General features: G+C 47.9%; 8 protein-coding genes across 8 annotated transcripts; 2 read left to right on the forward strand and 6 right to left on the reverse strand.

Moving 5' to 3' along the window:
• Positions 1-713: 713 nt before the first annotated feature.
• ASPSYDRAFT_145253 (uncharacterized protein) lies at positions 714-2,159 on the reverse strand (the record flags this gene model as incomplete). The annotated part of the gene is made up of 5 exons (XM_040841507.1): positions 714-1,174; positions 1,255-1,319; positions 1,386-1,780; positions 1,832-1,936; positions 2,007-2,159. 5 exons carry the CDS (start codon positions 2,157-2,159, stop codon positions 714-716), a joined length of 1,179 nt encoding a protein of 392 aa, XP_040706285.1.
• Positions 2,160-3,553: 1,394 nt separating this feature from the next.
• ASPSYDRAFT_41154 (uncharacterized protein) lies at positions 3,554-4,082 on the reverse strand. The gene has a single exon (XM_040846217.1). The coding sequence runs from the start codon at positions 4,037-4,039 to the stop codon at positions 3,761-3,763; it is 279 nt and encodes a 92-aa protein (XP_040706286.1). The 5' UTR covers positions 4,040-4,082; the 3' UTR covers positions 3,554-3,760.
• A 253-nt stretch (positions 4,083-4,335) lies between these two features.
• ASPSYDRAFT_145832 (Zn(II)2Cys6 transcription factor) lies at positions 4,336-6,439 on the reverse strand (the record flags this gene model as incomplete). The annotated part of the gene is made up of 5 exons (XM_040841564.1): positions 4,336-4,716; positions 4,768-5,259; positions 5,319-5,838; positions 5,898-6,186; positions 6,247-6,439. 5 exons carry the CDS (start codon positions 6,437-6,439, stop codon positions 4,336-4,338), a joined length of 1,875 nt encoding a protein of 624 aa, XP_040706287.1.
• Positions 6,440-7,716: 1,277 nt separating this feature from the next.
• On the forward strand, positions 7,717-8,946 carry ASPSYDRAFT_129353 (uncharacterized protein; the record flags this gene model as incomplete). Its single annotated transcript, XM_040840524.1, has 3 exons — positions 7,717-7,874; positions 7,939-8,860; positions 8,929-8,946. Exons 1-3 carry the CDS (start codon positions 7,822-7,824, stop codon positions 8,944-8,946), a joined length of 993 nt encoding a protein of 330 aa, XP_040706288.1. The 5' UTR covers positions 7,717-7,821.
• Positions 8,947-9,230: 284 nt separating this feature from the next.
• On the reverse strand, positions 9,231-9,932 carry ASPSYDRAFT_1167834 (type 1 glutamine amidotransferase domain-containing protein; the record flags this gene model as incomplete). The annotated part of the gene is made up of 1 exon (XM_040840194.1): positions 9,231-9,932. The coding sequence occupies one exon, from the start codon at positions 9,930-9,932 to the stop codon at positions 9,231-9,233; it is 702 nt and encodes a 233-aa protein (XP_040706289.1).
• A 503-nt stretch (positions 9,933-10,435) lies between these two features.
• On the forward strand, positions 10,436-12,620 carry ASPSYDRAFT_143160 (aldehyde dehydrogenase family protein; the record flags this gene model as incomplete). The annotated part of the gene is made up of 5 exons (XM_040841317.1): positions 10,436-10,578; positions 10,652-10,882; positions 10,954-11,753; positions 11,821-12,180; positions 12,574-12,620. The coding sequence occupies 5 exons, from the start codon at positions 10,436-10,438 to the stop codon at positions 12,618-12,620; spliced, it is 1,581 nt and encodes a 526-aa protein (XP_040706290.1).
• Positions 12,621-14,050: 1,430 nt separating this feature from the next.
• ASPSYDRAFT_86171 (uncharacterized protein) lies at positions 14,051-15,380 on the reverse strand (the record flags this gene model as incomplete). Its single annotated transcript, XM_040851615.1, has 2 exons — positions 14,051-14,912; positions 14,968-15,380. The coding sequence occupies 2 exons, from the start codon at positions 15,378-15,380 to the stop codon at positions 14,051-14,053; spliced, it is 1,275 nt and encodes a 424-aa protein (XP_040706291.1).
• A 537-nt stretch (positions 15,381-15,917) lies between these two features.
• Positions 15,918-17,550, reverse strand: ASPSYDRAFT_196211 (uncharacterized protein). Its single transcript, XM_040843723.1, has 3 exons — positions 17,127-17,550; positions 16,771-17,066; positions 15,918-16,710 (listed from the first exon to the last, which is right to left on the reverse strand). The coding sequence occupies exons 1-3, from the start codon at positions 17,325-17,327 to the stop codon at positions 16,233-16,235; spliced, it is 975 nt and encodes a 324-aa protein (XP_040706292.1). The 5' UTR covers positions 17,328-17,550; the 3' UTR covers positions 15,918-16,232.
• Between the last annotated feature and the right edge of the window lie 1,189 nt (positions 17,551-18,739).

Raw genomic sequence — 18,739 nt, forward strand, 5'->3', positions numbered from 1 at the left:
GACCCCAAACCGTCACCTGGGCACTAAAGCCAGCAAGGCGCAGCGGCTGAAAACAGCTGCAGTTGTCCATGCCGTCATACCATTATCGTATACTTGTGAATGGACGCCCAGCGAGAGCCACAAGAACGCGGGGGTAAGACACAGAGTCTGTTGATCAACAGTTCAGACGTCAGTCCTTTTTTTTAGGGGACCAGTGTTAAATAAACACCAAAGCGCTTATTATATTTGCTACTCGCGGCAGGGTTAGTATGATCTGCCTGTCCTAATAGCATTGCTGTCCCGCTGAGCCTCTTCGTCTTGGGGGACTTCTCTCCACCAATTTAGCGTGAAATAATAGAAATAAAAAAACACTTGAGATAAAGACGCCGTCTTTCCTGATCGTTATCCAATAGATTAGATATCTTACCATGGCCCCTTCAGCGACGTATTTGATTGGGCGTTCTCACCAGAGTATGATCACTGCAAAGCTGCCATTGGCTTAGAAACCTCTCCGTTGGCAAGGTTGGGCGTCACTTCTTGTGGATTTGTTCTGCCGAGGAACAAACCTTGGAGGTGCTACACCTTCTGTCGGAAGTGAAAATGGCAAGTCCTGCATGTCACAATCAACTCCAGCAAAAGGAAAACTTTTTTTATGATAAAACTCGCCCAGAACGAAAATACGCCACCCAAAACAACCATTCTAATCACCAGCGAACCTACCGCCAGGACAGTAACTAGACACGCTCCCCGGCAACAACAGACTCTACATCGGAAGTCTGCATCACCTCAGTCGTTCTATAGATTCCCTGTCCGAGCTCCCGGCCACTACCGGCCGACGTGCTCCGCCCTTCAGCCGTCAGTTCCTCCTGGCTGTTATTCGCATCGTGCGTCTCCGAACGGCGTTGACTCCGAACCTGTGTCACCATCACGCAAGGTTTATCTGGCCGGAACCTACTTCCGACAGTCTCGTCGAGTGTTGATAGGGGGAAAGAAAAATCCCAGACGCCACGAGGTCGGCCTCGTTGTTGTTGCTGTTGTTGCTGTTGTTGTCTCTGGCCGGGAGTGGGCGTTGTGTCGGTATCCGCGTGTGCCCGAAACCAGGTACGGAGGAGCGGGCCAAGGGTTGCGAGGTTCCCGGCAAATATGTTTAAGCTGACTTCAACATAGGCCCAGATTATTATATCGACGCTGGTATCTATGAATAGGGTGATCAGTACGTACGCAAGTAACAAGAGGGAGAATGACAGGAAGAAATGTTATGAACTACAAACGTACATAGAGGATCTCCATCGGCGTAGGTGATCAGGTATGGAAATCGCAATAAAAGGGCAACAGTTGCACTATGTATGTACGATTAGCGGAAAGCATTGTTTAAACGGTGGGGTATCTCGGGGAATAAAACATACAGACATCCCAAACCCATGATACCCATGACCGAAAATTTCGTTACCTTTGGCATCTGGAGCTTGTGGACAACTAAGAAGGGGATGACAATGCCCATGACAATATCAATGAGACATAAAGCGGCAGCAGTCGTGTTTATAATGGCCTTCTTGGGCACGATATCCAGGCAGGAGCCCTTGGCGCCGGGCAATAACTGGCTCCAAAAATACACAAACGGGTGGCAAATGGTAAAGTAGGTAATTAAATAGACAATTGAGTGAATTGAGATGAAAACGAGCATTGCATAGAGAAGTCGAAGATGGAGTGGTCTAACAGTGATTCGAATCAGGAAAACACAGACCGAGATTTTGCAGACGCCTGTTGAAACCACATAAAAAACCTGGTAGAGCCACGAGTACTTCTCCCAAGTTAGCCCCTAAGAAGTCTCAGCAAAGCTAGATCTTCATACCTTCATCGCAGTCGCGCCTTGTTGTGTCGACAGGTCCGTGAGTTTATGGCCAAAGCCATTGTATGTTCCTGGAATCACTAAAGCACAACCCGTAATATACAATACCTAAGGTAGTCCGCAAATGTTAGACACAGAGATCCATACTCGTAGATAAGCAAAAAAAAAAGTTGCATACAAATGCTAGGATCATCAGTCCGTCATCCCAGCCGAATGCTTTGACGACCCATCCGCGCACATAGCAGCGCAACGTGGTGAAAAGGCACACCAGAGGTATGAATACAATAAAAACGGCTCGAATGTCCGCTGTTCGGTCATCGGTTCCCGGCATTTTGGATGTGGGGAGAAATAGTAAATGCTCCCCAGCAGCGAGGCGGCTGCTTCATATAAGTGGGCGTCAAGGAAGACCTCTGGGGAGGGCAAAAGTACGACGTAAATCGCATCCTCCACTCCAACTGGAGAACCGACGGAGTGGTAATCAATAAAAATGGGCGACATTCTGACTGGGCCCAGAGTGGCCTACTGGTGGATATTCCCTCGACAGGACTCGAGGTAAGAGGGAGTTCCAAGGCTCATGGAATAGATGCGATCTGGACTGTATATTCGTCGACCAGCACGCCATGACAGCGCCTCCAGGGAAGAATGTATTCGTCCAAGGCGGAACCCATTTCAGATCGTCCTTGCGGCGAACTACCCCGACGAACTCGAGGCCTGGAAAGAGTTTGGTCCGACGTCACGGTCGATCGATGGTTAGCACGTTGCCGGGCGAAGTTTATTTGCCATCCAAAACAAAGGAATTGGTCATTTCGATCTGGCCACACAGTGTCAATGACTCGATGACGGACACATTGGATCGTATCAGTGTTGGGGTTGGCACGAGGGGAACAAAGAAACGGAACGGGAGTGATGCTGGATGCAGACACCATCAGACACCATTGGCCAAAGCTTATTAGTTCTTACCCACAAGAGTTAACAAAGGAAGACCAAGGAGCAACCAAGCACGAAACGTGTTTTCAGGGTGGTCTGCCGGATTGAAACCGAGATGTGTTTGTACTCAGTGGGCAAAAAACGGGGGATACGCCACTCCTGCCCGTCACAAAGTCTCGACCGGGAAATATCCATCACATTTCGACTGGACCATTGGCCTTCGAGCTGTTTTGGATTTCGCTGCTGACGCAGATAACAATATCCCATTCGTACCCAGTTAATTAATGTGGCTAATCCCAAGGCGCATCTTGCAGTCAGTTTAGCAATCAGAGCAGCTAACACCATGGTTAACTATTCCAAAGATGCTCCGGCATTTGAAATGGAATGGAGTGGTCTTCTTTCTTTAAAGAGATTATGGCACGATGCCCGTAAGATAAAGCACATTTGCTAATAAAGTAATTTCAAAGCCACTAGGCCTTCTTTTGCTTGTCACTGACACAAAAATTTAGGAGCACAATATTCTGTTTTGATTTTTCCATTATGAGTGAAGCAACGACAAATGCATACAAATGCTTTCAAACTGGTTCGATGACACCCGTGTCGTACGGCTCCTAAATAGCAACGGGCCCTGTATAAACCCAGGCTTATAACGTACTACTAAAGGTATAGATAGTACAGTATATAGAAGTCATATTAGCTACTTAAGACAGAGTTCTAGTATAGGGGTGAAGGTAGCTACATAGTACTGGTAGTGGACTATTATAGATCGGGCCCGGTAGCCCTAAGCCCCTGTTCCAGGGTCTCAGGCCCAACCGCCGTCGACGCCTCCAGCACCTACTTCCAGCACCCTTGTTGCCGCCGAACCTCGGCAATGCTCATGGAATACTTTGCTTTCCAATCGCCACTATGCATAGCTATGTCACATTTGCTGAGGTCTAAACTAAAGGTTGTGAAAGGCGGCTCGCACCATTCCATGCGCCAGTTGCAGTGCATCGACGCCGGAGTCTATAATGACCTATGCCCTGTGGAACTCAAATTCCCAGCCAATTGTGCCTCGTCCAACGCGTACATCTCACCAGATAGAACCTCCATGTTGGCACCATTATTGTAAGTATTAGTATTAGTATTAGAGGGAATAGGACAATACCACGCAGGTCGAACTTGCATAGACGCTTCTGATTCGCTCGGCTCCAGAGTCGGGATCGTATCTGTAGCAAACATGCGATCTGGAGTAGGGATATCACCAAATTGAGGAATCGTCATCGCGTCTAACTGTGAATTCATGGCACTCTCGTTCTCAAGACCATTGAGCCAATTATGGTTAGAGTGGGTTTCATGAGGCCAATGTCTCTTTGGAGAAGATTTATCGGGTTTTAAAGAGTCTGGTACAAGCTTTGGGATCGACGGGCCCGAGTGGACGGTGTAAGAATTGGGGCTATAATCCGGTGACACCTCCATTCCTAAAGCTGTACTTGGAAAGCTTGTCTGGCCTCCTTCGTTGAGGCTGTAAGGTAGGTTGATAGTCTGTGGCCCGTTTAACTTCTGTGTGTAGGGAAGGGAGGTGCAAGCGGAGGGCGTGTTCATAATATCTCGGTTACCATTCGGTTGAGGTTTCTCGAGGGGGAGTAAAAGGACGCATTCTTTCGACTTATAAGCAGCCTAAAGTTCATGGGTATATTAGCTTCTGAAACATGGCCCATGAGTATTCTGTCAATTCTCACTTTTTCCTTGGGTGAAATAATACCATTAGGACCTTGGTCGCTGAATGGCGTGCCATCGATGTCGACATCTAGTTGTACAAGGAAGGATTCTGCCAGGGGATTCTTATCTTTTAGGGCGCCCAGGGCCGAGAAGATGAATTGCAGCGATGACCGGGCAGCCGTGTCGTCTGGGCGTGTCTTCATGTACTGCAAGAATACCCGTGATGCGGCATAAATGCACAATGACACGAGAGGGTTCATCTAGGAGAAGTCAGGAATGCGTTGTTAGAGAAACACCACTAAAGGACACACAGTGCTTAGATCCACATGGCTGATCATTTTCGTGACGTTGAGAATCTGATCAGCAGCAACAGTGCATCTCCATTTACTCTCAGTGATAATCTGTTCAGGTATGTTGCTCTTTTCGGCTTTGAAAATAGCAGCCTGATGAAGACATATCAAGGATGTATGAATGACCATGTTACACAAAACGGAATTCGGATCGGGCAGCCCAACCACGAGGTGGAGACAGTTGGGCATTGCTAAAGCAAAGTGAAGCAATATATTGTCGAGAGATTTGTGCCGCTGCCAATACTTGCCGTTGAGGTCGTGGACATTGTCGTTTGGATCAGGCCGATTTATGTGTGAGAGGATCCGACCGAATAACGTAGCTATACATGCCATGCCCCCAAATGTAGAGAGTGTCTCAAACCCACGTCCTTCTAGTAAATCAGTCACGGGAAGAGTTCGCTGCGGTATGCTTCTCAAGAATGCCTCTTCAGATGCTGGTACATTTGTTGTGATCTGCGTTGCAGTCAGTCATTGCACGTAGAATGATGGGCTATGTAGAAGATGCCACTGACATCTCGCTCATCAAAGAGCACTGGCCAGCCAGACCCAGCACTGACATAACGGTCAATGTAGAATGCCATCCAGAAAACCCTCCGTCGCTCCTCTTTCTCCGTACAATCCCTCGGGCCCGGCAGTGTCTGTTTTGCTTCAAGGTCCGGACCATCTAAACAATTGAGGCCGAGCATTAGTGCAATTCGGCTAGCCTTCCCAGAACTAAGCCATGCGCGAGGAAAATACATCATCCTAGACTCGTACGTCGAAATAAGCAACCACAGCTGGCAATAAGACACGGACAGTAGTCCCTGGCCAACCCCTTCCATGTGTTCCAGTTCAGCATACTTGCGAGCTCGCTGGTAGAAAAGAGAGTGCAGACTGTGATACTTTTCGGTGACAGCTGCGGCGAGGCACCAGGTGATATACTGTAAGCATATGGGTGGGCGTAAATTTGGAGCTAGAGTGCTAGCTGCCAGATGTCGGGATGGATGGATGACTGGTATACTTGGATGTACCTTGTCGAAATAAATCTGATTCCTGCGCTATCAATCAGATACTGCAACTCTCAGTAAAAGGGCTGGCTCCAGAAATCATACAACTCATCTACGATTTGTCGACTCGGGAGAGGTTCCTCTATTCCCAGGCATTCCATCTCCCACCCGGCGCTTTCGTCGTCCTTTGTTTCTACTGCAGGCTCAAAGACCCGACTGGCGGGTATTTCACCTGAGATGCCTGTCGGAGCGGATACCGGCTGATCCACATTATGCCCAAGTGAAGTGATTTCAGACGCGATTGGGGACTTGCTCAACGCTGTGGCGGCACGATTGTTCTGTCGAGTGAAGGAGGCTGGTTGGCCTTGGGCCTTGAGTAAGGTTTCAACCTGTGCTATCCCAATTACGCCCATTAGCAAGGCGTCCTGGTTGAAAATAGGGATAGACGGCATACCCAACCGTGCTTCCAACTGCTTCCTGTAGTTCCCCTTGGGTCCGCTTTTCTTGCGCCCTTCACCATACGCACATTCATAACCCAGTCTAGAACAAGTCCCGCAAGTAGGACTTTTCCCGTTGCATTTCAGCTTCCTCTTCCGACACATAATGCATGCAATACGTTTTGAGCGAGGGACGTAACTATTCTCCATCTCACTGAGCCCGACGTTGCGGCTACTGCCTTGTTACTTGGACAGGGGAATTCGAGACGGCAATGGTAAGGGGGAAATAAGCATTCGAGGAACAAGCAGTTGGGAATTGGAAGTGGGCAGNGGGCGGATGGTGAAAACGCGCAAGACTTGGGATCATTTCGGTCCATGGGAACTACGCGGATGAATGTTGTTCTGGGACCGGCGGGATCTATAGGAGTAACCCACAAATTAAGCTCTCACACTTGGGAAAATCAGGGATGGCCGAATTACGAGAAGACGGAGTGGTTGAACAAACTATCCGAGGAGGGTCCATTCTAGCGAATTAGGCGTTGATAACGCAGAACGGAATGGTAATAATAATAAATTTATAATATATTACATCTATGTGTTATGTTCAACTATATATGGAAGTGTCCACAGCCATGTGGCAAGGACCATGACATGCAGCCCTGGTTTAGGTTAACAAGCGCCCCCGCCCCCGCCAGGTCCCAGGGACTTGACATATTTTCTGTGTAGATATTCCATAGTATTTAGCCTTTTCTGCAAGGATGCAGGAAACGGATGATTAGAGTTTCGCCTGGTAGAATTGGTGATCAGGGTAACGGATATATTGCACATGTGTGTGTGGCTACCATACAGGCCATTCTCCTGAGCGGGACCCACGATATTATCAACATACCAGTCGACCATAAAAAACCACTAGCGGTATTAGGCCGTCTTCTATTGCATTATATGCCGACAGATATTGAGATCTGGATTAGTCATACCAATGACATTCAGTGAACATCTGAAGGATCTTCGCATCTGTCGTACCTCTTATCCTAGTATCTTTGCCCCAATTCTTGGATGCTAGTCCACACACAGCCTTGTAATTCAGCCATTCTTGATCTGCCCAAGCGCAAGAGCTTAATTGGTGGGTACTGCTTCTTCTGTAGATCCAGCCAGTCCCAGAACAATTCAGTCCATCCGACCCATCCCTTTGTAAGTAGAGAAGAATAGTCGAGGTTTGGTTATCAAGGAGTAGTCCGCCAACGCACATTCTTGCTGAAGGCCAGGCAACCAAGGGGCAGGCATTTAAATCTGCACCGAATCTGCTTCGGAGTGATTGTTGCTCCGTGGTACCTAGGCAGGCAAACTGCAGAACCATGGAGATCTGACCCACAATCCTGTCATGCCTCGGCACTCATTTACTTAACAATCTGACTGTATAGGCTTTCTTTCGCAGACTTATTGCTATTGCTATCGCAGTCGAGCTAGCATATTTCCAGGTACCATCTTCTGAGCTCGTTGAAGAGACGGTCGCCAACACTACCCCCGTCACCCCTACTGCACGCCTCTCACAACAGGACCTTGGTTTCTTTGCTTAGCCTATCGCAGGCATCATGTCTTCTGCTGTAGGCCGCTCGTCAGTGGCGTCGTCAAAGACCCCAGCACCGTATGTAACCTTCAAACCTACTCCTCACCTTGGTGCAGTACTGAACTCCGTCATGAATATATAGACACTCAAACGGCGCGACCACACAGGTCGAGTTCGGAGGTCAGAAGGTTGAAGTCCCAAAAGATGGCTACTACGACCGCTACCGTATGAACCCGAATCTGGACGAGGTAGCCCGCGATCCAGCCGTCGGACCCGACATCGACTTCTTCAGGAATATCCCAAAGAAGCTGGTCGACTCGAGGGTCGGTCAGGTATACGCACCCAACTTCTATTATCGCACCAGCAGTGTCCAGCTGGTCTTCCTCGCGCCCCTTGGCCACTTAAAGCCCAAGCTTCCGTCACCCTTGGAGCCCATCACGGCATTGCCAGGCTACGGGTTGGTGTCGTTGACATTTTACTCGTACCGCGTCTGCGACAATGATCCTTACAATGAGGTCTCGATCGCCATAATCGTCCGCCAGCCGGGTAAAGATAGCTACAGTACTATCCAACTTCTTAGCTCTATACGGAACCGAACATTCTATGGATACGTGTTGGCTCTACCGGTCGATACCGAGATCGCTCGGGTACGAGGTGTATACGGATACCAATTGCCCAAGTGGCTCGCCAAAATCAACCTGGAGATTGATGATGATCATCACAGCATCAAGGCAGACGCCACCGAGACAGACGGGACACCCGATTTGAAGCTGGAGGTACAGATACCCCTTCCAGCGCTGAAGACTATCCCGTCGCAATCCGCGATCGCGACCAACAACGCGATCAACAAGATCGACGGGAAATGGTACCAGGTGGCTGTCCAGACGAACCCACTCGTGGCAGCACAATGTTTTCTCCCTCGCAACGTCAAGCTCTCCAGGGGTGACGGTCCGTTAAGTAAGCTTCTTAATGAACTGGGCGTTGGGACCATCCTGCGGATGGACGTCCTTAAGGAGGCGCAGATGATCTTGAATATGCCTTCACCATTAGAGGCGTTCGATAATGTCAGTTCTTAAAGATCGCCTACGGTGCTGCTGGTCTGGCCTTATGACTCCGTGCTAACTGGAGACAGCGCCAGCTGAAATTGTGATATTTGCGGAGTGCTTGTCTCATTTGCTCTATGAAAAGAGTGATACAACCACTATAATAAGGGGCTTAGAGGAGGTCTTATTGTGTTATATACGAACTATGAGGAGCTTTCATGTATTAAATGTTTTCTTGTATCTTTGCGCATGTACATAGGGTAGTCAGGATTGAATGGTTCACTATACGACCCTCTCTTTCTCGAGATCTCTACCACTGACCCCACGAACATCGTCAGCGGATATCCACCCCACGGTATCGCTGTACAGCCCATAGAGTCGGTGCCGGCGTTCATGACAGGCTAAAGACGGCAACAACCTTCTTCGCCGTCTCCTTAGCCGACCCTGGGTTCTGCCCCGTCACCAGGTTGCCGTCGACCACAGCATAGGAGATAAACGGCAGCGTAGCCTTCTTATACCTGGGACCGCGCTTCTTCACCTCTTCCTCGGCATTGTAGGGCACGAGCTTATTTACACGGGCAAGCACCTCCTCCTTCCACGAGAACCCAGTCATCCCTCGCCTAGTAACCAAATAAGAACCATCAGAAAGCTTGGTATTCAGCAAGCTACAGTAGCCATGACAGACCGAGGCAACAATACCACCCCGTTCAAAGATTTCCCGCGTGATGCGCTGCAGACCCTCACTGCCAGGGAAATCATACATCACGCCATGCCCACCAGTAAAGTATATTGCGTCGAAGTCGGCCGAGTTAACCTGCTCGGGGCTGACGGTATTCTCTAGAAGCGCCATCCGCACCGGATCGGCCTGCGACGCTTTTGCGCTCTTGTTGATATTGGGGAATTTCAGTGAACGCGGCTCTAGCGGAGAACGGCCGCCCGCTGGGCTGGCGATGCTCTGTTCATATCCGTGGGACTCGAAGATGTCCCAGGCGTGCGTGAGCTCGGTTAACCATAGCCCTGTTTGGTGGGACGGGTCGTCGTAGTGCCCGGTGTTAGTGACAACATGCAAGATGCGCTTCGGCTTGTTTGACATTTCCTAGTCTAGTGTGTACACCGTAGTTGGTTGCGCTGTCAGAGAAAGGATCATGTTAATGCAGACTATATATGCTATGGAACAGGGGTCGGTCTGTAGACAGAAATGGGGAACATATAGATGATATCATGAATGGCAGATCAGGGACCCATGCGCTGCACGCGGAGCAACAAACTATCCGTCTGGGTGGATGTGGCGATGTGCCAAACTTAATGTTGTCTATAGCTCGGTAGGCCCTAGTTGTATGGCAAACTTGATGCTATTTGCCTCGGCAGCAGACATTTACTGCAGAGATGCGGAATATTGTGTTACAATGATAGAACCATTGAAATCAATAACATTGGTTTTGGTTCCCGTTCTTGAAATAGTTAAGCCGAGCAGTGCATGTAGATGCATGGCAGCTGTCCTTAAACAGGCCCCTGAAGTGCCTTTTTCTCAATCTCACTTTACACCTGGCCCTACACCTTTTCCAGTATCTTCTGCCACCCTATCTATCTATCATCATGGGCGTCCAGATTCCTGACCTTCAATTTACCTCTCTTGAAGCCATCCGCGAGCTCACTTCTGCCAGCCGCAAGTCGTTCTTAGAGCAAAAGACCCGCGATGTCGAGTTCCGTCTCGTCCAACTCCGGAAACTATACTGGGCGTGAGTAGTACACCTTCTGTGGAAGGGCAAGACGTCCTAAATACGGGTGAATGATGGATTGACGTTTTGGTAGTATCAGAGACCACGAGGAGCAGATCGTCGAGGCCTGTGCCCGGGACCTGAACAAGCCACGCTTCGAGACTGAAGTCGCCGAGAGCGGCTGGCTGCTCAACGACATTGTCTTCACCACTCGGAACCTGCACAAATGGGTGAAGGATGAGAAGGCGCCTGATATTGAACTCGCTTTCAAATTCATGAGCCCCAAGATCCGCAAAGATCCCCTCGGCTGCGTGTTGGTAATCGGGTAAGTTTGTTAAATTTCTGAATAAAGGTGACAAGGAGCGCGAGAGAAACTAATAATAGCTTCTTTTCTAGTACATTCAACTTCCCTTTCCAACTGACCTTGGGCCCGGCCATTGGTGCCATCGCTGCTGGTAACACTGTTGTTATCAAGCCGTCTGAGAACGCCCCTCACAGCGCTGCTGTCATGCAAAAGATCTGTGAGGCATCCCTGGACCCATCATGCTACTCTGTTATCCAGGGTGGCGTGTCCGAGACTCAGGCTCTTTTAGCCGAGCGCTGGGATAAGATCTTCTTCACAGGCGGTGCCAATGTCGGCCGAATCATTGCCAAGGCAGCAGCACCTAACTTGACCCCGGTGGTGCTTGAACTGGGTGGTATCAACCCAGCGATTGTTAGCAAGACTGCCGATCCGCGCCTGGTAGCACGCCGTATGCTCTGGGGCAAGACTGTAAATGCAGGCCAGCTCTGTACTTCACAGAACTATCTCCTCATCGATAAATCGCTTGTGTCTCGGGTAGTGCAGGAATTTAAAAAGGCCTACAAGGAGTTCTATCCTAAGGGTGCAAGGGCTTCGCCGGACTACTCACGTATTATTCATAGGGGTCATTTTGAACGCCTTAAGTCTATGCTTGATAACAGCGAGGGAAAGATCTTGCTTGGTGGGGAAATGGACGAGAACGAGCTTTTTATTGAACCCACAGTTATCCAGATTGACTCTGTAGAGGACTCGCTGTGTGTGCAGGAGAGCTTTGGTCCCTTTATCACAATTCTGCCCGTGGAGAACCTGGAGGAGGCTATCAACCTTGCAAATAGTGTCCAGAGTACTCCACTCGGGCTCTATCCTTTTGGATCCAAAGCCGATGTTGCTAAGAGTACGGCATACGCTGTGTCCCTGGGGCCCCCCGAAGAATGCAGTTATCTAATGAACATGTTCTCTAGTTATCTCCTCCACCCGTTCCGGCGGTGTTTCTTGCAACGACGCCGCCCTTCACATCCCTACCCTGCCATTTGGTGGCGTCGGCGAGAGTGGCTATGGTGCTTATCGCGGTCGTTATAGTTTTGATGTCTGGGTACACCGCCGCCCTATAACCAGTAGCCCCGGCTGGCTTGAGTCGATACTCGCCATCCGCTACCCACCATACGCTGGCAAGCTGAGCAAGTTCAAGGCTGCAAATACCCTGGTCCCGGATTTTGACCGTAGCGGTCAGAAATTGACTCTGGGCTGGCTGCGCTTTATCTTGACGCTGGGTAGCGGGAATGCGACGGCTGGCGCTGGTCGTGCTGCTTTTGTTGCTGCTAGTGAGTAGTTTCCGTTTCTTTTCTGCTCTTTCTTTTCTTTCTGGTCATGGTCATCATGCGATGCTTCCCCATTTTCGTTCCCTCTTTCAAACGATCGGAGCTGTATAAATGGTGTTTTGGCATGCTCCCACGTTGGCACGCCAAACCCTGATCAGGCATTTCAGGAAATTTGATACCCGCTGTATACCAGCCTCTGAAGTGTTGACTTCCTATATTGTATTCAAAATCTTCACGTTCCCTCTGATATACCTTTCTTCTGTAGGCACTTCATTTCTGTTGTTCCCTTCCTTTTCAAGTTCCTTTATCCCATCTCCACAACACGATTTGCCAAGAGTACAGCTCAGGTAGACTTAAAGTATTAAATAAATAGTATGTTTCTAACTTGCTGTGTAGTCGCCTACTTCGTGATGCAATTGCTCAAAAGACGGTCCAAACTGTGAGTCGGAGAGGAAAGACTGAGCCACCGATGAATAATATTTGTTGTTTAACTTTCATTAGAGTTAACATGGAGCAATGAGACCACTGTTCCTGAGAGTTATATAGTAATAAAGCTAGTAGCTATAGTAAGTTTTATATAATAAGTCTAGTAAGGATTATACTAGTATAGATGATAATAAGATATCTATATAGATTTAGGTATAGATAAAGACAGCAGCTCAGGTATCTGGTACCTATATAGATATGATATAGATACTATTTGCTATCTGATTTCCGCGGATATGCCGCAGTCTAGTTATAATTAATAGTTATTTACTAGAAGGTAGATCAAAAACCAGGTCTCCACAGTTTCTAGATACCTGTAAGAGATCTAGTAAGTAAACTATAAATAAACCGCAGGTATTATTCTATTGAATTATAATTTATTAATCTATAATATTTATAGCTAATCAGCGCCCTGCGGGCGGACCTACTTTCCACGACCTTAACCGCATCGACGGGTCGACTCCCCGGGGCCCGTAAGTTAGGCATACACAGGAAAATAGTATAATTGAGGAGAGCGAGCATAGGCCAGTGTCTAAAGAAAAGGTTTGTAGGGAATGTGCTTTGCCTTCGCACGCCCTTGGAAGTATCTTGGAGTTTTAGTAGCAAAAACCCCGGAGTTTAACCCGCTTCGTGTTCGATTTTCAGCATGATAATACGATTATCAAAGTAAAAGTTAGAGAAGAAGGTTGAAGAAGCTCGTGATTCTTCTTCCAGCAAAGAAAGATGTGCAAAACAGGTGGCAGTCTCGGTCCAAGTGCAAAGCGCATGCGAACGCCAATCATTGGATCCTCGCCTTTGATCTGCTCGTTCAGAATTCCATCGAGAGCATGGGAGCTGAGATTTTGGTTGCCATCTAAGATCCTGTATATTGACACAATTGACCCAATTATTGCTAGTCAATCATCACCTGGATTACAGCAGTCGGACAGGTTGTGACCCAGCTGCTGCACAGATACTGTCTCGGAAGTACTGAACCGCACTTCGCTCATGTTTGGGTGTAGTCATCCTCTTGAGGTGCAGTTGGTTCTGATAGTCTTTTACCTATTGGCGTACATAGTCAGATACTGAAAGTCCAGTGTAGGCCCGGATGCTCCCGGCTCTTGCAACAAGATGGTGTGCGTAGATCTGACACCAAGGATGCTAGTCATGGGCGGTCGACCGTGTAGGCCCTAAATTACTAGATAGCAAGCTATCCTCTGCAGCCTGTTACAGAATTCCCAATGTATTACTCTCAGGGTATAGCTGAGGATTCCGGTAGTGATTGAATAACTGGCTAATGTGACCCTAGGCTTTCTAGGGACAGACAAATAACTCTCAATTGAATTCAAAGGCTTGGGAAGCTAGCAGTCAAATATTAATTTCTGATCCGAATGAGAGCGAGCAATATTTATGGTGCCGACCGAAAACTGCCCGATTTCTGTCCAGATTTCTCATTCCAGAGGGGTCGACCTGTGCCGTGTCGACTTTGAAAATCGGCACCCTCTTTCCCGTTCATATTTACCACGTTATCACCCTGGCGGTCATGTCGAAGAGACAAATGCTGTAGTGTATCATCAGACATTTGACCAAGCACTTGCAGTGACCTCATCCCAGTATTAATCCGTTTCGCGTTCAATAAATCGCCAATAGTCGACACTAGCACTTGTTGCGAGTCATCCAGAGAAGCCACGTCTTCAAAGACATTAACCCGAGAGCTCTCAGATAGACTCGAGGCATCTGCGCAAATATTAAGACATTGAGTAATTGTCTCTTTCTCTTCCATGATCTTTTGAAGGTCGTCAGTAATCTGGTTGGACATTGCTCGATTCCCGTTACTCTGCAAGTTCGCCTCTAATTGATTCAAACGTTGCTGAAGCCGAGCCGATGCTGCATTCATATTCTGAAGGCAGGTATTCAAATAGCCTTGAGCTATTTGCCGAGATATACTAGAGGTAGGGTTTGCGGTTTTCGTATTCTCGTGGGGTGAAGAGCCACCAGGCTCTTCTGTTGTATCCTCGCGTTTTAATTGATACTGCTCGATATACCCCGACACCTGTTTACAGATCTGAAGGCAGTCTGTTGTACTCTGCTTTTCTTCTTCTATTTGTCGTAATTCTTCATGGTTAATGGTTGTGGCTAGTTCCTCAGAAGAATAGCTAGTGGTTCGTTTCTGTTCAATTTCGCTCAGTCGGTCTTCAAGATCTGAGGTAGTCTCATGAATCATGTCCTTGTAGCTCTGAAGCATCTCGCGAGTAACAGCAATAGACTGGCTGATATAAAAAGGGTTAGGGTCTATGTATAATTAGACAACAATATTATACTTACAAAGTCGCACCTGCAAGGGCAATATTGATAGTTGCCTTATAGTTGGCGAGCACGTTCTTATAATTCGAAATATCATCACCCAAGTATTGAAGCTTAGTCCAATCTCTCAAGCTTGTCCTTTCCCCGTCTGAGTGCTTGACACACTGGCTGATCAATTCACCTAGCTCTTTGCAGGCGACGGCACATCGCTGTAAAGGTAGCTTCAAACCCGAAAGCTCGGCCTCATACGCCTTTACCACGTTTCTGAGGACCTCGAGGGTTTGTAGGAGGGCCTCGACCTCATCTCGGAGTTCTCTGGCGGCTCGCTTGGAGTTTCGGAAGCTTTCAATAGTCTGAAGCAATGCTTTGCCAGCCTGGAGAGCAACTCCAGCGAGGGCAACTACTCCGGTAGCAACTGATAAAGGATCTGCCATGCTTCCGGATATGCGAACGCAAGTGGAACAGGAGAGAACGGGAAAGTGCAGCTTGAATTGCCGCTCTCTGAACTCGTATGCGGGGTAAGATGGTTAACAGGTCACATATAGTTAACTAGACCATGCATCTTACTAATCGACAATCAGCACCTCGCGTGTCTGACAATAGCTTCGCATTCCAGCCCCCACCTTGTGGACGATTATGGGGATCAGGAATCCCTATTTAGGGTCCAGACAAAGCCCCTGGGTAGCTAGAAAGCCCATGCACAACCAGGAGCGAGGATATGGGCCCTTGAAATTCAATCTTTCGTAGCTGAGTCATCAACAACGACCAATCAGGGTTAGTAGCCACCTCTGGTCAAGAGGAGGTTTTCTCCGGGGACACATTTGCATATATGCTATCATCGCTTATAGGATTCAATTAAGAGATGCTACTACTATACACAGGAGCCCTGCAATACCATGAGCTCTGCCTGAGGCGTTTTGCCAAGACGGATACTAAGGTTGTTTATTGACTATAAGATCGAGGTGGCTCCAGGGCAATGCGATAATTGGCTCAGATCTGTCTAGGATTTACTACGGTCGCCGAGTTCTAAATCGTCTTGACAATATTTGAGAGATTAAGATTCGCTAAGTCTCGAATTCCATGCATATATATATATATATATATATGGGAATGCCACTATAGGCAGCCACTATTCCTAATGTCATGGATTTCCCGTTGGAGTGTAAGCTAAATTATATACACTTTTGTCCAATAGCACTTATTTGTCCGCAAGTTTTCAGAGAATAGAGGATATGGGAAGTAAAGCATATATAACTAATATTGGTGGAACTCGACTTCTGCAGTGGCTATACATAAGACGACGATGTCCCAAGAGGGATTAAACTGGCCATACTATCAGTCCTTGGATATCTCCTATAGAACCACTCATTAAAACGTCTTATATGCTCCCGCACTACCATGCGGACGGCAGGTGCAGACGAGCATAAGATTCCAACGTGAAGTTCTAGCGCCGAAAGAATCCAAATTGGCGTTGCAACCCAGGCGTCATCATAGGTTACAAACAGGACATAGAGATATCGGGTTTTAATAGCTCCGCATGCGCAGATAAGCAGGCCGAGAAGAAGCATTCCCAGGACCCCAAGGCGCTGCTTTAGAGGGAGATCTAATTGCCACGCTAATGGGATGGGAATCAACATGATCAAGAAATCCAAGATTGTTGAGAGAAGACTCCCGGTGAAAAGGATCATTTCACGGTTTGCACAGTGGTACGGATAGTCAGGGCGAAACGATGGCGGGTTGAAGTCGTATGAAGCTTTGGCTGGGCTGTGAGATTTAGTACAGGGAACGAAGGCATCTCTGGTAGGGTTGATATGTCACACCAACCTGCAGCGGAATAACAGCGCAAATATGTACGCTACTGCCAGCCCAGCGGTGACAAACATTGTAACGTAAATGACGTTCTTGTAAAACCGTGATTTTGTATGGGCAACGAGGCGCCGGTAGAAGGCAAGAAACGATAGCCGAACAAGTGTTGATGCCAGACAGAAACAAACAAAATCGATAGTACTGAGGATATTTCCTGATCTGGAATACTGTGGAGGTACATCCCATGTATGTCTGTCGAGGAGGTATTTCCATTTGGACAGCAACACAACAATTGTGACGACCGTAGTCGGAATCTGGAGTAGTGCATTAGAAAGACAGGTCAACTGATTCAGTAACAGTAGGGCTGGGCTTACCATTGTAAGTATAATCAGGTAATCCTCGGCAAAGAACCGTCGAGATATCTTGATTTTGTCATACAAACGCACACCCAGAGCAAAGGCTGCTAACGCATAGAAAAGAATGACAATTGTTGGCAAAGCTGCACCCTTCGTTTCCGCGTTTGCGTAGTTTGGAGCTGGCCATCCAGCCACAACATCGGGCGGGATTTCAATCATGCTTATCTCCACGCCTGCCGCTTCAGGTGCAGTCAACTGAAACTGGCGAGCTAACGTTGAGGTGAAGAGAACACTACTTGCAAGCCTTTAGAGAAGGTGTGGCAAGGGTTGCTTGTGAAGCTGATAGCCGGAGAAAGAAGCTGAAAGTCTGGGTACAAATGTGACAGCCTCGGCAGGCTTAGAGCATCCAGATGGCCAGCTATTCGTGATGCCCGGATCCACGACACAGAGGAGGCCATGGTTGACCCAGGGTGACCGCTAACTCTCCTGCTGCTGCTGCTGTGCGATTGGCCCACTCCCCGCATCCGACGAGCTGTGCAAAGTTTAAAAGGTCGTTGAACCAAACTGTCTTATTGGTTCGTCAAACTTTAACCTGCCTTGAGTGCTCAAAAAGAGAGATGGCAGTTCAGTAAGGTCACAATTAATACCTAATTTCAGGTAATTGTTGTTTCCAACCATGACTTAACATCCTGATGCCGCTAGTCTTGGACTGCTACTACTCTAATTATACTTTGATATGGTACCTGGTTCCCTATTTACTAGATACACCGATCCCTCGAAAAGTTGACAGAAGTGGATCCATAATTGCCCTCCTTTGTCCGACCAACAGTGATATACCTGATATTAAGAACTAATCCAGAGAGACCGAGTATAATGACTCGACTACTCCCTTCTGCTGCATGCTTCTGTGTTCGCTAGAGCCTGGCCTTCCGAGAATCTATATAGAAATTTACATGCCGAGTTACAATGAAGCTTGTTCATCAGAATCCTCAACTCTTGCTTAGCCACCATCTTCATCTCGTACTGCACAGCCTGGTGCATTCAGCTCCTGTCACATCCGGGAGCGTATCAGCCATTGGGTTTGGGTTCACCAACGGCTTCGTCTTCACAGGGTTGGAGAGCAGCGGTGCATAGGGTTCAATAAATTGTGAACTACTCAACGCGCTATTCAGATGAGGCCGCTTAAATAAGGTCCTCCGCCTTAGAAGTTATTATAAACAGTACAAAAAGATATAATATTATAAATGATAGAAATTCAAGAATTAAGAATTATTAAGAGATTCATATTTCCGTTCTAATATTATATTCTTCATAAAAAAGGGATTCTACTATAAGTTAAGTTAGTTCTGGTTCCCAGTAGATTATCACGTCGGCAGAGGAATGCCACGCGCCAGACGGCAGTTAACGAATGCACCTCTAATGATGATGCACTCGATGGAGGATCCCTGACTGTCCATGTCTGGCCGAACCCAGGTTGGATCCCGGGTATAAATGAGAGAGAGCTTTACCGCGAAATCGGACAAGTGTGGCCATGAACATGGAGGGTTTGAGCCCCTCGCAAGCGACAAAACAGCTGTATGGTACTTTTGATGCTTGATTTGTTGTATCGACAACGGGGGCTTCCCAGCGGA

Source organism: Aspergillus sydowii (genome assembly GCF_001890705.1).
Source record: "Aspergillus sydowii CBS 593.65 unplaced genomic scaffold ASPSYscaffold_2, whole genome shotgun sequence".
Taxonomy (NCBI): domain Eukaryota; kingdom Fungi; phylum Ascomycota; class Eurotiomycetes; order Eurotiales; family Aspergillaceae; genus Aspergillus; species Aspergillus sydowii.

Bases quoted from the DNA above. Each gene is read 5' to 3' on its own strand.
- ASPSYDRAFT_41154 (XM_040846217.1), bottom strand. From the start codon at position 4,039: ATGAATTCACAGTTAGACGCGATGACGATTCCTCAATTTGGTGATATC.
- ASPSYDRAFT_196211 (XM_040843723.1), bottom strand. From the start codon at position 17,327: ATGATTGAAATCCCGCCCGATGTTGTGGCTGGATGGCCAGCTCCAAAC. The intron at 17,067-17,126 runs GTAAGCCCAGCC...GCACTACTCCAG, and splicing joins ACCTGATTATACTTACAATG to ATTCCGACTACGGTCGTCAC. The intron at 16,711-16,770 runs GTTGGTGTGACA...TAAATCTCACAG, and splicing joins GCGCTGTTATTCCGCTGCAG to CCCAGCCAAAGCTTCATACG.